This window comes from Oreochromis aureus, linkage group 12 (genome assembly GCF_013358895.1).
Source record: "Oreochromis aureus strain Israel breed Guangdong linkage group 12, ZZ_aureus, whole genome shotgun sequence".
Taxonomy (NCBI): domain Eukaryota; kingdom Metazoa; phylum Chordata; class Actinopteri; order Cichliformes; family Cichlidae; genus Oreochromis; species Oreochromis aureus.
The window spans coordinates 14,213,589-14,231,573 of record NC_052953.1 but is presented as its reverse complement, the minus strand read 5'-3'; the positions used below and the strand labels follow the sequence as shown (position 1 = coordinate 14,231,573).

The 17,985-nt window shown below is 38.3% G+C and overlaps 1 protein-coding gene across 1 annotated transcript; it reads left to right on the top strand.

Annotated features, from left to right (window-relative positions):
* Positions 1-9,032: 9,032 nt before the first annotated feature.
* On the top strand, positions 9,033-12,978 carry ptger4a (prostaglandin E receptor 4 (subtype EP4) a). The gene is made up of 2 exons (XM_031727335.2): positions 9,033-10,157; positions 10,517-12,978. The coding sequence occupies exons 1-2, from the start codon at positions 9,378-9,380 to the stop codon at positions 11,084-11,086; spliced, it is 1,350 nt and encodes a 449-aa protein (XP_031583195.1). The 5' UTR covers positions 9,033-9,377; the 3' UTR covers positions 11,087-12,978.
* The last annotated feature ends 5,007 nt before the right edge of the window (positions 12,979-17,985 follow it).

The following is a 17,985-nucleotide window of genomic DNA, read 5'->3' as shown; positions in this document are numbered from 1 at the left end:
TGGCTTTTATGTGTCCTGACGCTGGCGCATTGTTCCTATATTAAACTAATAAATTAGGGTGACGTGCAACGGCAATTAGACATTGGATTTATCTGCTGTCTGATTCATTTGCCTGTTATTTTGACACCGTGAGCTGAAATATATGACCTTTTAAGCCAATTAAAATGCAATCAAAATAATTTTTTGATCTCAGCCATTAGCTACAGTTACACAGTAACTTTAAAATAATACTTTCTGACTTTGAACACCAGACTTTGACAGTCTGTAATTTGGGTGTTTGTTAAACAACGCGAAATTTCCATCTCAGTAAGTAACAATCAGGATTAAGCAAATGAGCAACGAAGCAGCAACCTTCAGCGTTGCAGTTACTCAAGATGACACAGGCCTCTAAAGCAAGTCAGTTCCCATAGAGGCTTACGGTTATATTGCCAGCTTCACAGTAGAAATAAGCACGTTTACAGCGTGTTACAACGCACCTGTACAGGTAATACAGTTCTATATAAACCACCTCTGCAAATCTATTCACTTGGCTTTAATTTGAATCATTAAGATGATAATTTTTTCCTAAAATTCCTTTGAGAGGATGGGAGTAGGGGATTTTTTTAATTGCCACTTTAAGGCTTAATTAAAGGCACCCAGCTCCGAGTGATGTGTGGGCGCCCTGTGATCTCGTCCAGTGTTTGGTTGTGTTTAATTTGTCCAACAAGTAGGCTGTTTTTAGGTTTTAAGACATCTTTACACTGCTCAAATTTTGCATCCTTGATAACATTCAGACAGGGTTAGGATTACAGTCAGGGGTGCACATAAGTGGTCAGCAGGTGCGCCTTCGCTGTCAAAATAAAAGACGTGCACCAGATAAGAAGTTGCAACGCGCGTTTGCGTACATATAAAAGGCACTGTTTTTGTCCGCTAGAGTGGGATTTTCACGGCATATTCTGCACCACATCTCTGTGCGTTCATCATTTGTTTGAAGCCAGCTGACCTCCTGCAACCCGAGAATACGCGCTTCTTTTGCGGTTCGGACTCCTTCTGACATTTCTTTGGAGGTGGAGGAACACCAAAGTAATTGCTTAAAGGAGCTTGCTTCTTCGACATCTTTAAGAGTTGTAAACAAATGTCTGTCCTCCTCCAGAAAATCTTATGTACGCAAACGCACGTTGCAACTTCTTATCTGGTGCGCGTCTTTTATTTTGACAGCGAATGCGCACCTGCGGACCACTTATGTGCACCCCTGATTATAGATACAACTTGCTATTCAAACTAGCTGGATAGTGCTAACTTTAGCTCTTAACTTCTGATCTTTTGTGTAAACATGGTCACTTCCAGTTTCAAAAGAAGACAGACCAATAGTTGTTAACTGTGGTATACACCTTTCATTAGGTGGTAATCTAGTATATTTGTTTGTAATATGGTCTTGCACTTCTGTAAGTAGCCTCATGTAACCTCAAAGTCCAGATTTGAATGTCTGGATTTTTATTAAGCTGCTAATATGGGAAGTTTTTATTTTCAATATCAGATGTAGCTGCACTTGAACTTGTGTTTTCCTTTTATCTGCATCTAAATTGTTGATGTTTGTGAAAATTGTCATGCGTCCTGTTCAAAGACACCAATGACGTTAGTGCAACTGAAATGATCTAAGTTATTCAGCAAGTCCCAGGCAAAAAGTTTTGTAACTGGTGGTAATGGCCTCTCTTGAAGTCACATGACATTACAAGGTAAACACAAGTTCACAAGTTGTGTTGTAAAGTCATTACAACTACAAATTATAAACCATATAAAGTCTGATATTCATTTCTCCACAATAGAGACAAATGATGAATACCTGTTATTTACAAGGACTGTTGTTGCTAGGTATTTCTGTGTCTGATCACAGGCGGCCAAAACATTTGATCAACAAAGCTTTTTAGAGTCACATTGACCAAGCAGAGGTGGATGAACCACGTCTGAGCGTTCAGGGATGACATAACTATTTGGCAAGATGTCTCACAGCTGTCCCACTGGACTGATAAGCATGAAGAAGTGCAGTGGCTACAGCCATGATGTTGAAGCAAAAATAGAAGCAGCGGGATGTTTTGATATGAATCAATCCTCAAATACTGGAAAGAAATATCACGTGCTCCCACTTCCTGTGACAGGACCATGTGAGGATAGCTGGCGAAAGGTATCTATCTATCTATCTATCTATCTATCTATCTGTCTATCTATCTATCTATCTATCTATCTATCTATCTATCTATCTATCTATCTATCTATCTATCTATCTATCTGTCTATCTATCTATCTATCTATCTGTCTATCTGTCTATCTGTCTATCTATCTATCTAGCTAGCTATCTATCTATCTGTCTATCTATCTGTCTATCTATCTATCTATCTATCTATCTATCTATCTATCTGTCTGTCTGTCTGTCTGTCTGTCTATCTATCTATCTATCTATCTATCTATCCATCCATCCATCCATCCATCCATCCATCCATCCATCCATCCAACCATCCATCCATCCATCCATCCATCCATCTATCTATCTATCTATCTATCTATCTATCTATCTATCTATCTATCTATCTATCTATCTATCGATATGCATTTATATATATATCTGAATGATTCGATAAAGCTGCTTCTTAATGGTGTAAGCATCAGTAATTTGAATGGAAGGTTTCCATTCAGTTACCTGCATTTCAGAGAAATGACACAGCAGGAGCTCACAAACAACATCCAGCATGTCCAAAACTAATTCGTAGACTCAGGGATTGGAATATAAATAAGCTAATTAAACGGGATGCGGTGTTCCTCATTTGTCTTGCTTTTGCCCTTTGGTTATAGGTTTGCTCCATCAGCAAAACAGCTTCCTGCAGACTTTTTCCACTATGCTCTAATGGCCAAATATAGTCATCCGGTCATTTAAAGATTAGCAGAAAACTTCCTTAATGTCTCTTTAGTTTGTTTTCCTTGCTAATGATTACCATCATAATGTCTTATGCGCAGTTTAAGAGAAGTAGGAGTTACAGTTTTTCCCAGGAATATCAATTGGCTGGATTAACGCTTCAACTTCCCAGAATGTTGTTGTTTGACTGTTGCTACGATGAGTCACATCTACTTTGGAGAAAAACTTTCTGGAAGGAGAAGTGCTGTGTAACGTGTAAAACGCAGACTCTTATTTGTCATTTTGACTTGAATAAACTAGAGCGAGCCTCCTTCTCTGGTTTGGTGCGTACCAGCTGAGGAATAAATCACCCTACGAAGAGATATGTTCACATTAGATGGATGTTTTAGTCTCAGATCTGACTGAAGGTCATGCATGCAGGAACTGTGAATGAATATTTTTATAAGGTACACGTGATTAATTATGACAGCTTCATCGACAGTCTAAACAAACTGGCAGAATCTGATCTAAAAAAAAAAATCTACAAAAAAAGCGACCTGTTTCTGTTTGCAAGTTGGCAATTCAGTGCCAGTTCAAACAGTTTACATGTGATTCTCTGCGCCGTGGCTTTGTTATGCTGAAGGAGATCGCGTACGGATGTTATCTATAAATCAACCAGACCTGAAGATAAACACATCCTTGCTATTTCTAAACTTTACATTTAAAAACAAGCTGCAGGCAGAATGTCCTCAAGGACAACAATCCCGTCCACCTGGGCTTATTCCTGGAGATGCTGGGAATCTTTCGTCTGGTTTAAAGTAACTGTAAACTGCTCTGTTTAGACCTACCAGGTCAGCCCCTTAAGCTCTGCGCTATTTGTTGATTCTTTATTGGGGCAAAAAATCATTAAAGTAATTCAATAAGAGTTCCAGAACTTCAAGGCCAAATCGTCTGCCTAACCAAGACTGTAAAGCGGAGAGCAAACTGCAGTCTTCTAACAGTTATTCTGTCCTCGGTTGCAGCCCAAACACGTCTGATTCAGCAGAAAAGAATCGCAACGAACAGATCGTGAAATGATAAAGTGTTTTTGAATGTTTAACACAAGCACTGCTGAGTCATAAGCATTACTACTGACTGTTTGTGGGTTTGTTTGGCTTTTTTATTTTCCATATATGGTTTTTGTACTCCTCCCTTTGACATTGCTGTATGGTAAACAGATTAAAACAGAATAAAAAAGATTCATTTCTCAGTTTAGGAACAAGTCGACTCAACTTTTAAATGACTAATTTGAAATTTGGGGAATTATTTTGTCAGAGAAACCCATTCTTACCTCCTGTTCTATTTAAATAGTGAGATTTCCACCCAGAGCTCAAGAAATGAGTTGATGCAAAAAAAAAAAAAGAAGCATGCAGTGGTTGTAGGTAGCCTGCTCATTGAATGTGCCACATGCTGCAACCTGCAAAAAATATTGATTGAAGTTTAATTTCAAATATTCCCTGCAAGCATTTGTGTTAAATTCACAAACAGATGTGCAATTGTAGGCACAATGTTTGGACATTTTGACACATTAACTGCTCATTATTCAAATTAATTTAACTCTTTTTGTGAACACTTCTGTGATGCGTGAAAGTATTCAAAACTAATCAAAAATATTATACTTGAAGTTCATTTTGACTTCAGCAATAAATCCACTCAATGTTTAAATAGTTTGACAATTTGAGAAATAGGTTATATCCCTTATTCATAGAGTTGGAATGAAATTAACAATACTCTCTGGAGCCCGGAGCTTAACGATGCACAAAGTCCGGGCCTTGCTGCGTTTTCTGATGATTATCTTACAATAGCTCCCAGCTAAAGTTTTTTCATACAGATTTAACAACAAGATATAACATGTTTAACATGAGCGAGAGATAAAAAGGCTGCTGAATGGATTTAGTTACCTTTAGACAGAGTAGCACAGAGTACTCTCTCACTCCAACTCAAACATAAACTTACAGCTGCTAGTTATGGCACATCTGAGAACCTGTCAAAACCTTTTCAAAATAGTGAATAAGCACATTATTACAAATTGCTGAGCTTTTCACTTGAGGCAGTGTGAGAGAGAGAGACAAAAGTGAGAGGTTACACATTTTTAAGCAAACATCTGCATCTCCAAAGCTCTAGAGCAACATTTGTCAGTTATGAAACTGGTGGGTGTGTAGGCAGCTCATCCCTGCGTACAGGGAATTAAACAAGGAATGAAGACAGTTTTCTTTGACCCATCCCGCGAGCTATCGAATCTGTCTCTACCTGTCCTCAGCGATCATGCCGCTCTACGGGTAGCAGTCATAATCTTAGACCCAGCCTAACAGTAAACCAAAACACAGGAGCATTGTTGCAAGGGAAATAATCCAGAGCAACGCCTACTGTAAATGCTGTAGCAAATACAGAGTGCCACACACCTGTAATAGCAGTTGTTGTTTTTCTTCTCTATAAATGACTGTTCTGGGAAACAAAATCATGGGAGAAAAATGTGCATTCCCTCACCCGTAAATTATAATACTTTGAGGACATAGGAATCTATAAATCCTTTCCACAACACAATGTAGTAATTGTTTGGCATAGGAATTAAAGCAAGAAGAAATGCTTTTGGGAAGTAGGGGTTTTTTGTGTGATTTGCTTTCTTTAGACAACAAAGCTCACACAAAAAACAAACGTACAGATACAAAAGCCCTTGCGAAAAGCACATTGTGCAATGGTCTATCTACAATAACTATCTACAGAATTGTATTTTTAGAGGAAAATTGATTATTTCAGTAGTGTTGGTGGTTATTACTCTAAGTTACAGTGCAGCTCAATGCAGGTTATCTGACTTCAATACACAAATCCAGGAAAAGCACATTCATGTGAAGCCTAATCTTTCCAATCTACTTGCAGCACATTCGGATAGCCCTGAAACTAAACATAACTTCAGAGAAACAAACAACTGGAGGTTGTAGGGTATGAGTATGTTCGCGCACACAGCTGTGTTTTCCGACGGGCTGACGTGTTAAGGCCAATTATGTAATACGGACTACATATGAATCCCATGCTAAAACAAACAAAAAAAAAACATTTTCAAGGCTGTAAAATGTCTGTAACTTTGACAGCAACAGATTGTGTTTTGATAGGGTCACTATAACAGGATGACGTCAGATAAGGGGACTCAAGGTCTCAAGAGTTCAATGTGTTCTGTCACAGTCTAGTTAAAAAGAAGTAGCAGCCAGAAGTTGTGGACTCTCCCCGTGTGTGTGTGTGTGTGTGTGTGTGTGTTTTAAAAGGCTTGCACATTCACAGTAATCTTTACTTATTTAACTTAAAACAAAAACAAACACCTTCCATGCATGCATGCTGGTTTTGCACAGATGACAGGTGACAGCTAGCTCAGGGTTAAGCACAGCACAGGCGACAGTCAGGCTGCATCTACAAGTGCGCCCCCACACATTTCTGACTGACCCCACCCACCGAAGCCAAGTGGCAGAAACGGTTTGTTTGTCAGCAGTCACGGAGGTCCTTTATAATCATTCATTGCCCTCACATGCAGTACTGGGAAAATGTATTTTCTCGCCTTCCTTTTCGCACATATGTACTTACATGTTGCAGATCATAGAACTAATTTCTGTATTAGACAAAGAACCTGAGTACATCCAAAATGTGAAACTAAAAAATTTAAAAAGATTCGATTTATTAAACTTTGAAGTTTAAATAATTAAAACTAGCTAATTGAATGTTGAATCATGGATTAACTGCTGTTAAAGACATTTTTTGAAAAGCTGAACTCAGTTTTTCTGGCCACGCCCAGGCTTGCTGACAGACAGACTTGCTGTATCAGCAGTGTAGGTAAGCTGTCATTTACTTCAACTGAACACCAGTGATTTCCAACACATTGTCCTGACTCAGGATATGTAAGTGTATCAGTACCATTAGTACTCTAGTGTTTCATGGAAATACAGTATTGAGGTCAGTACCTAAAAAAAGTAATGTATTACACGTTACTTGTTCCTTTTCTTGAAAGTAATCCAGTAGCATTCTTAAAGCTGGGTGGATAAAGTGATTCATAACACTCTTTATGTGACTTTCCCCATTACTCTGCAAAATGAACTGAAACGCTTTGTCACATAATTACCAGTTATAAACATAAACCTTAGCTACAGCCCCACACACCACCACAGATCCCTATCTACAGAACACACATAGAACATAAAGACAAAAACACAAAGCAAAGATGAAAGAGATTTCAAAGCGATCGCTTTAAGTTGTTGCTATAAATACTCCAAAAATATATATACATTGTTGTGCTCACACTCATAGTAGGTATAAAAGATGAATGCATTTCTGCAGTAAATTGCAGTAAAAATCCTCATATTAAAAAAACAGATGTGACAAGTGAACTGTGAACCAAAGGGACTCTGCACGCTCATTGGCTGACGACTTCTGTTTGACAAATCATTAGCCGGTTAGCATACCCTGGAAAATTACTCTAATAACAACCATAATTTAACTTTGCGTACTGTTCAGTATGACCTAAATTTAGCACCTCAGCTTATAAAGCCATCACAGAGTATTTACTGAGGTGACACCTGAAGGAGGCCGGCATTATTTTCCCATAGATTTCTGCACAGCTGATTGTTTGAAACCAAGACTCACCCCCTGCTGGCCATTAAGTAGAATGCTGGTAGAATCCTACATTCATCTACTGACAGTGATCAAACCTGTTTGATTTTTCCAGTACAGGTGACAACATTTTGATTTTTTTTGTTATTTCAAGTAAAGAAAAGGCTACCAAAACTGGCCTACTGTTGCCAGTTATGCCTACATAGTCAGCTAAATCAAAACATGTAGAATTCTTTTCCAAGATAAGGTAAGATTCCTTTATTGCCAGTGTACATAGACATTGTACAGTTCAGCTGGCATTTACTCGCCAGCTGAGGTTTGACATAGCAGCAGGTTGGAGGCTGAATTGCAGGTAATTGTGGATCATGTTCCAGTGTATCAAGAAGTAGTATTAAGTCACAGAAAACAAACATAATAATGCATAAAAACTGCTTCTCCTAAACTGGAAGAACTTTCACCGATCATGATGGACTCACAGACTTAATGCAACATCTTCATCTTGAGAAATGAAGAATCAGTTTGTGTGGCTCATCTGATAAATTTCAGAAACCCTGGAAACCCTTTGTAGACTGTTAAAACTTAGCTACGACTAACACTTCCCACTATTTATATGTGTTATATATACTTGACGTTCTTAGACAACTAACTACCTCAGTAATTCATCTCTACAGATTAACTACCTTGTACATCTGCTGGTTTGTTTAAATGTCACTTTTGTTTTGATGTGTTTTGTGTTTTTTGACAATTATTGAAAAGAATTAAATAAAAAGAAGAGTACTGCTCTCTCGTGAACATCGTGTTTATGTACTCCACAGTGAAAATGATGGATGCTTCTTTTGCCTTTAATTGAAACAAAATGTGTTTGGCGGCTGAATTTTAAGTTACTAATAAACTGTTCTCATTAAAATATGATCATAAGAACAGAAAGTTTTATTACAGAGGATTTTTTTCAAAGAGGCTGTTTGTTTGACATTTTATGACAATCTTATAAACATATGTGATCAGAATTAGACTGGAGACTAACTGATCTCACTGGAGCCTTTTCACATTTTGTTGATTTTTATCAGTACCTAAGGAACAAAAAAGACTCTTGAACCAGTAAGCAAAATATGAAATGACAGTGAGGAAGTCGGATTGTCAAAGTATAACCTTTAGTTGAAGTATTGTCTTATTTCTTATCACCTAATCGTGTTTTCATATGAATCATTTGGTTAATCTTTGCAATCAATCATTTGTCAGAGTAGAAGCCACCATAACAGATCAAAATGTAAGCAAAATATAGATTTTTGCCGTATCCCCCCCCCCCTCTCTGTTCTGTTGTGGAAACTTTAAAAGCAAAAAACTACACTTTTATTTTTCAGACTTTTGTTTTGTCTTTTTTCCCCCTCTACCTAATAATGTTATACCATGGTGTAAACAATTTGCTGTGAGTTGTGGTTAATCTCTGTGTTACAAAATGTGGCCAAGACCTTTTTCCTGAACTGCTGATTAGGGCCGTGAAGTGAAATGAAGGGGAGGGGCTGAGCCCAGCAAGACGCCTGAAGGCAGAGCCTCATTTCAATGAAGTCACTGGTGTCTGTTGCCTGATCTCTCTGGCCTGGTGAGTGAAATCTGCTTCTGTCTTGCACAGCTAGCTGAGGATCTGATAAGAAAGCACCACGGAGTTGTTGGTTACCACAGAGGCAGCATGCGGAGGATGCTTTGGGGGATGTTTTAAGTTTTTTAAAGGTCAGTTTTCAGATAAGAAAAAGCTACTTTCTTATTTTGAAAATGCTGCCCAGGCTTCTTTCACTTGTAGGTAAGTTTCTTGCTCTGGACTGGAAATACAGGCGATAAAAAGAGTTGCTTCACTTGTCTTGAAGTGCGTTTGGACTTCACAATGAATAATCAAACCACACGGGGGACCATGGTCCCCACCATTCCGTCCATTATGTTCATTTTCGGGGTGGTTGGAAACCTCATCGCCATAGTGGTCCTTTGTAAATCTCGGAAAGAACAGAAAGAAACTACGTTTTACACGTTGGTGTGTGGGCTGGCGATCACGGACCTACTTGGCACGCTGCTGGCCAGTCCGGTCACCATCGCCATTTATGTGAAAGGCGAGTGGCCCGGAGAGGACCCGCTGTGCCAGTACTTTGGATTCACCATGCTTTTCTTCTCGCTGGCAGGGCTCAGCATCATATGTGCCATGTCGGTTGAGAGATACATTGCTATAAACCATGCCTATTTCTACAACGACTACGTGGACCAAAAACTGGCCGGACTGACTCTAGTAGCGATCTACATCTCAAATGCTTTTTTCTGCGCCCTGCCAATTATGGGCTTTGGGCAGGTGAAGAAACAGTATCCACAAACGTGGTGTTTTTTAGAGTGGAGGAGCAACAAGACCAGCGATGCCGCCTACTCCTACATGTATGCTGGTTTCAGCTCTCTTCTTATTCTCGCCACTGTCATCTGTAATGTGCTGGTGTGTGTGGCTTTGATCCGGATGCATCGACGCTTTGTGCGTAGGATGTCGCTTGGCACCGATGTGGGACGCAGCGTGGACCCGCGAAGAAGAGCACGCAGCTTTGGTCGTCTGGCCGGTGCAGAGATTCAGATGGTTATTCTACTCATAGGCACATCGGCAGTAGTCCTCATCTGCTCTATACCACTTGTTGTAAGTGTTTTTGTTTTTTGGTTGCATGTTACCATTACGCACGCTTTAGGCATGGTTCTTTTTCACACAAAAATGTTTTTTAAGTGCAGAAAAAACATTTTGAAAAAGAAAATGTGAAAAAGAAAAAAAATATCTGTACTGAATAAACTTTTCCTTTCACCTTTTCAGTCACAACACTTACAGTCCAGATTAATCACTCTTACTCAGCACAGCTGCTGTATGCAGGATTATGTAAAAGTGTAAAACAGTTTACATTAGAAGTGAACTGACTCTCTTCCCTTTCATGTTTATATTAGTGGCCTCTCAAACATACGCATGCATATCTTTTCATTCAATCACTATTCTCCTCTCCCCTGCAGGCTCAGGTGTTTTTAAACCAGCTTTATAAGACTCCAGTGGAGGTGCGGCTGGACAAAAACCCTGATCTACGGGCAATACGTTTTGCCTCTTTTAACCCCATCCTTGACCCCTGGATCTACATCCTGCTCCGCAAGGCTGTTCTCATCAAGCTCATTGAGAAAATCAAGTGCCTGTTCTGTAAAATGGGAGCAAGGAGGCAACAGAGACAGGGAAACTTCCCCTGTATTGATTCCTATCAGCTCTCCTCTGTGATATCTAACAGGGACTCTAACTCCTTGGTGTCTAGTGACCAACGAGATAGCAACAGCATCTGTCAAACCTTTTTCTACTATAAAGATAAAACTGAGATGTGCACTGAAAAATGTCCTAAGGCAAACAAACTCTCTGCTTCACAACCATCTTCAGCTAGAAATTCACAAGCTTCTTACTCGTCCCAAGAGGGCAGCGCTGAGGATCAGACCAGAGACGAGACGAACGCAATCACAGCTCATCCATCATCTCCCTGCCCTAAAGATCCAGCACTTCAGGTCACGCTGAACACCGAGACAGTAGAGGAGAAATGCATCTGACCCAACCAGAGAAATACTGTTTTATTTCTCTACAACAGACCTTTTGAAGAACTCAAAAATGGAGGTAGCACATAAAAATAATAAGTAACTCTTCTATCTAGTGGAGCCCATGCAGTGAGAAAGAGAAAAGTACTGTGAGTGATATCGTCCCGTTGTTTGTTTCAGCATCCAGCTACCTCAGTGATGACTGACTGTGTGAGCAGATTTTGACATTTTTCTTAAAAAAGATGTTAGACACATAGCATTGATGGAAAAGCTTATCATTCTCAATTTCATTTACTTGGTTCAAGCATTGTGGAAACCTTTACTGTAAAGCTCTATTTACTGTCTCCAAACTGTGCTGACCACAAGCTTGTGGTCAGTGTAGTAAATGAAATAGTCCTGATTGTGCTTCTTGTGAGTAGTCACTATGAGTATTCACACAGTTATTGTTGGGATTGATTCATTTGGAAACTCTATTGTACAGTGCTTTTTGAAGGGCACAGTCATGTTAGCTCCATGACTAATGTAGAGTAGAGTTTATAAGGTTGTGAACACAGACATTTTTGTTCTATATCCGGGAAAACACACAAAGATATCATCTCAAATTATTAAAAAAACAAAACAAAACACTGTTTTCCATCTTACAGCGAGGGCACAGAGGCTCTTGTTCCACAGTAGACTGGGAAATTTCAGCATAATTTCCACAGCTACAGAAAATGTTCTATAAATCAGTGGGTAGATGCTGATTAATGAGTTGCATTAAGCGGTCAGCTTGAGAAGAATCGAGTTCTAAATGAGCAATCTTGTGTAAAATATATATTTTTTGTGATATATAATTATTCTTCTCTAGGAGAAGGTCAAAACGAATAATTCCCAGCTCTAGAAGGATTACTCGTCCAAAAGAAATATTTCTGTGCAGTTATAAATTGTATTAGTCATGCAGTTTGATCAGTATTTACACTCACAAATTGTTGTCTTTCAACATCACTATCTGTAAAGTCAGGACTCAAAATATCAAAGAACCTATTGAAAAATGTTCTGTATTAGTTAGGACTGAAGCTAAAGGTTAATTTTAGGAGTAACACTTCTCTTTGAGTGTAATGTTTAAAGTGTTCAGTTTTCCAGGAAACCAAAGTTTTCCTTGTTGAAGACATGCTGTTTACAGTGAAACAAAATCAGGAAAAGTCTGATGATGCTCACATTAAAAAAGATGGTACCAGCACCTTTGTCCTCCTTGAAAATGACCAGATACCACCCAATTTCAGATCTAATATGAATTATCCAAGTATCACAAGTCTAGATTTAAATATTATTCTCAAGTTTCATGTGAATATACAGCGTACTCCTCCTCTCTGTTGTGTTCATATGGCAAATTCTCCATTTTAATATTAAAAGTTAAACCTTCTGGTATTGTAACACTATACAGACGGAATTTTTGAACTCCTATTGGTTTAATAGGATAATTTTTCACTCAAATTATCCTTTTGTCTGAGTTTCAAGAACATCAAAGCACACATTCTCCCTCTTTTCCTTATTACAACATCTTAGACTGTTGCTTTCTTTGTTTCTCTCCTTGCTGTTAAATTACAATAGGCTCATTTGTGTGTATAAATGCAGATAATGACTGATGATTAACATTGTAAACATTGTACAGTGAGGGCAAAAGTTAGGGATTGACATACAAGTTGAAAACTTAATTTATTTTGAGTCATTAAATTATGCACTTTATGCTCAGTTGTGGTTCATATTGTATTGCAGAGTGAAATCTGTGTACATGCATATACTGTATGAGCTTTGAATTCATTTGCTGTGGTAATATATCTGTAAATTTGACTTGATGTACAAGAAAAAAACTGAGTGGAAATGACTGAGAACTTCTGTCTGATAAGAAATATATATGTCTACATTTATGATGCAGCTGTAAATGAACACTACCTGTTTCAGAGCAAACATCGCCTTTGACATGTTGTCATATTTTATTACCATAAAGCAGAACTGCTTAATATGAGCTTTCTTTCTCACAGTCACATTTTCCTTGTTTATATTTAGTGAGATCATCTCATGACCCCCATTAATTCAGACAAATGACCCTGTGAAAAGTGTGCTACCACTTTTCCAAAGTTTACAGATAAATAAACACAAATGCAATTATTGCTAGTCTACAACAATCTTACTGAATCTTGATTGTGTGAAAGACACACACACGCACACACACACAATAAGAGGAAATCAGAGGTCTTTGCTCTGATGGAAAAGAAAAATCAGGGGTCTCTGGAAGTAGAGCTGCCCCAGAGCGCTTCTCTTCTGAAACAATAAACACAATTGAAAGCTCCAGTTCACTGCAATTAAGCTTAAACAAGCATTGCAGTGGCTTAAGCAAACACCTCGACTACAACACAGAGTGTGAGAGGATCCTCCAGACTCTGGGAACAAGACGCATTAATTTAATTAAACTGTGAAAATCAGGATTGTACCGTAGCGGGAGATGGTGATACGTGGAACATTCATGAAGATTCTCAGTAATTTGATCATCTTTGTTCACCAGAGTCTGCAATACCTAATTAAATGTATAAATGGAAAAGCAACAAGATTGATAGCTACCTTCTGGGTGAACAGGTGCACAAGCACAGCCTGTACAAATGTTCAGGATTGCCTTAATAACCCCAAACAGGCAAACAAGTAAGTGGTGACGTCTTGATGCATTCTCAATCATCCAGATAAGTAAATCTCCAAAAGTTGATTCTGTTCATCTGGATGTTTTCAGTGGATGTTTTCGTCACTCATGCAAGTGACTTCTTCAGTCTCAGCTGACTGCAGGTTTCCCCAATCGGTCATTGTGGAAATGTACTGTTTATAAGACAGAATCAACTTTTGGAGAAGTGAGTGGTGAGACCATCAGCTTTAAATTTCAGCTGCAAAAAAAGATCTCGGTGATGCTCGGAGAATTTGATCTCATGTGATGCACAACTTGACATGTGTAAGTGGCAAAGCTGTGATGCTGCTTTATGTCAGCGGGGTCCTCTAGTGACAGTCTGCGCACTGTCACCTCTGTGCTCATTGATAAACAACATAAAGCACCTGTTGCTCAACAGTGTCTGCTGTCGTCCTCGGTTAAAGAGGATATTAAACAAGATGAGTCTGAAAACATGTCAGAGCCAAAGCGGAGCTGAAGCAGGTCTTAGTGCGGGTGCTTTATCCCTCGGGTGATGGCGAAAAGAGAAATTAAATGTAATTCAAAGGGAAAATATGATCCTCTGTGGTGTGTTTGGAGCCGTTCTTTTCACATCAGTGTGACGACCATCCTTTCTCAATGTGACATCAGTGAAGCCACACAAACTAAGTGCTAATCTCCTCTTTTGTTACAGCAATTACATTTTTTAAATAAAGTTCAACATGGAAAATGCATTACAAATAGATTAAACAAACAAATGGTATACAAAATTAAAATATACTAAAGTAAAACAATATTTTGATGAAGTAAAAATTAACCCGACATCAAAATATGGACAATAAAAGAAAAGAAATACAAATTGATACATAGACATAAAGTAACAATATAATATTTCAACAATGAAAATGTTTTAATTTCCACATAGTAATACAAGAATTTAAAATGGCTTACTAAAAAATATAAAAAAAATACAAAAATATATTTTAACAAAGTACTGTGGTCTGCATTACCTTAGGCTATGGCCCAATAACATATTGGTTTATACAATCACTTAACAAGCAAAAGATCCTGGCTGGGATCTTCTTCAGAGTCCTGATTGTGCAGATTACTGCCTACTGTGGAAAAAAAAGAGAATACATTTCAGAGACAAGAGGAGAAACAAATCCACTTATATTTGCAATCCGCCTAAAAATCTTTGGTGTATTTGTTTATTACTATTATTATTATTATGAAGGGGTCCCACAGTTAAATAGGAATTTGTTGAATGTAAGTTTGTTTGTCTTTTGATTGCTTGTTTACATTTTATTTAAACACAGCACAACCTGAATCCCCCATGATGCCAGTTTATTAAATGAATCCTCCACTAGCTCTACATGTCTACTACTTAGTCAGTGAAAAATTACATGTTTACTTTACTGTGGCTGTAAAGAAATGTTTCTGAGGGGGACAATCCTCCCCTGAAAACAAACCTAAAGGTTTTATTGTGAAAAAACTTTAGTGTTCTTATGAAGAAATGAAGAAGTGTGAACCGGGCCATCAATGGCGACAGTCCTTGATCTTTTCTTAATTCTAACCTAAACTGACATGAGTAGAGTGAACATGAATGTAAACAGAAAGTGAAAGAAAATCTTTTTTTTTGAATGATCCCAGATAAAACACAAACGCTCAGTTTGGTTGATCAGTTGAGTCTTTAGTGCCATCCTATCTTCCTTTTATTGATTCATATGGCTCTTTAAAAGTAGATATGTAACTTCAGGAGCACTTGTGTTGGTCGTTTGAGATGGCACGATCATTTGCAGGCTGTATTATAATATCTAAGTTAATAAGAATAGCTGATGTGGAAATTCAAAGACATACTGGAGGTGTTGGATCATCAGTCCAAAAATATTAACAACTGAAAGCAACTTAACAACTTTCAGTCTTCAGAATTTTTTGTCTCAGTTTTGATTGAGCAAGTTTTTAGCTTTTGTTAGCTAATACTACAACACGGCATTTTAAATTCATATCTCTGGCTGGGGTTATGATTGTGGGGTTTACTGCCTGCCATGGCAAAAATAAAGGGCCTGATCTTTTCGAGTGGTAGCAAAAATCTCTGAGCAAATCAGTAACTGTTCTGCAAAACGTTTGCACGTGCATACCTAAAGATGAAGACATTTTATTTGATATCAGTGAACTGACTTCCAGCTAAAGCCTTGTTTTTCATACTTGAGACATGCTTTTTCATGCCTATAAGTGAAAATAAAGAAATACTTTAGTACTTAGATGACCACTTAGATTTCTTTTGTTTTTCCCCCAAATTCTGATTGTTATTGTCACATTTCATTTCAATCTCCAAGCAATCATTCCATAGAAGACGATAGTGTGAACAGCTCCAGGGCAGAAATTCGTTAGGATTGGGCTCCAGACTGTGTTAAATCCCACACAAATATACAGAATGCAGGGCAACTTATTTCGAAGTTTTTTAAAACAGAATTATGTACAACAGCAAGTTCCCATGAAACCAGCAACTAATTAGTAACTTTGATCTCTGCTGTTATACAAGCAAATAGGAAAAACTTAACCACATGAGGTGACCTGTTAGGCAACAGACAGTGGAAAAAAATAATGCAGTATGTCCTTCAACGTATTTCTAAATCAGTTTTGTTTTTACATGGGAAATGAAATACTTCAACAGAATAAAAGTCTTACTGCAGTTACTTATCTGAATACAATAAATGTTGCTCGGAAACGTTTTACACAGTAGACAAAAGTGTGGAGTAACAATGAAAGTGTTACACCATGTGTTACTGTTGCTCCTCTGTGTCTGTGTGTTAGTGTGTGTGTGTGTGTGTGTGTGTGTGTGTGTGTGTGTGTGTGTGTGTGTGTACCATGTTTGCATATCTTTGTGGGGACTAACAGCCTTTATGGGGACAAAATCCCCGTCCCCATGGGTTTGAAGGCATTTTTGAGGCTACGTCCACACTACTGCGTTTTCTTTTGGCCTCCTGTCCACACTGAGACAGCGTTTTCATTCAAGGAAAACGCAGGATTTTGAAAACGCTCTCCAAAATGCATACATTTGAAAACGGTGCTTTTGCGCTGCAGTGTGGACAGCGAAAACTGAGACTTTTTGAAAATGATGACACATTTTAGTCATGTGATGCAGTCAAGTGACCAATTAAACTAAGATAGCGGAGAGCATTATACAGCAGTTGTTTTGTTTGCTCTCAATTTTGACAGCCCTATTAAAGATTAATATCAGTTTGTACATGCTCCAGATAGCTTTTCTTCAAATTCTTTAATTCTCACACACTTTTGCAACTTTGTACTTTTGTGTTACTCGCAGCAACAACTCCACCTCATTGTTAGTCCATTTAAAAAACTCAGTGCTTTTCTTCAGCATTTTGCTGCACGTTTCAAAGAGCCGGAAAGTAAATAAACAGCAGACAGAAATGAGGCAGGTAAATCGTCTTGCGTTTCAGGCATGCAAACGAAAACGCTGTTTTCAAATCTATCCGGACTAGTGTGGACGTAGCCTGAGACTCAAAATGTGGTTTAAGTGGCAGGATTACAATTAGGTCATGATTAGGTTTAGGCTAAGGTTAGGTTTCGGCATTCTGTTTTGATGGTTAGGGTTAGGGTAAGCGGCTAGAGAAAGCATTATATTAATTAGATGTCCCCATAAAAATATGAAAACACGACTGTGCATGTGTGTGTGTGTTTGTGTGTAGTTCCCAGAGTCACATTTATCAAAGAACAGTAGGTCAGTCCTGCAAGTTTAGAGTTCACAGAGTCAGTAATTTCCAAATGTGCATTTCAAATGAGTCACAGACCACCCAAGATTTGCTTTATTGCTTGCGCAAACTTCATATTATTAAGGAAATTAGCTAAAGCGGGTCAAATGTAATAAGAGCAGTTAAAATAAGTGAGTAATCGACACTTGTAGGGTTGTTTATCTGACAAAAAAGTGTTGTTGTTTTTTTGGTAATTACAGCATAGAGTAATGCTGTAAGTGACTGTCAAGACAGACATTCTTATTCGGGGCACACACTCCTAGTACCAAACCTCCACATCCTCTCCATGATGTGCCTGACAGTCACGGGAGCATGGTCACCAAAAGACTCATTTAAAGCCATCAGAGAACTTAACAATAAGTAATAAGGTACAGTGAACCAGGCATTAACACAGGATTTATACTTCTAAGTTAAAGCTATACCGTAATTACATCATATTCACAGACCCCTCTGAAAATGTACAACTTAACCCA

Excerpts from the sequence above, each read along its gene's own strand:
- ptger4a (XM_031727335.2), top strand. The coding sequence starts at position 9,378 with ATGAATAATCAAACCACACGGGGGACCATGGTCCCCACCATTCCGTCC. Across the intron at positions 10,158-10,516 it reads TCTGCTCTATACCACTTGTT|GCTCAGGTGTTTTTAAACCA; the intron begins GTAAGTGTTTTT and ends TCTCCCCTGCAG.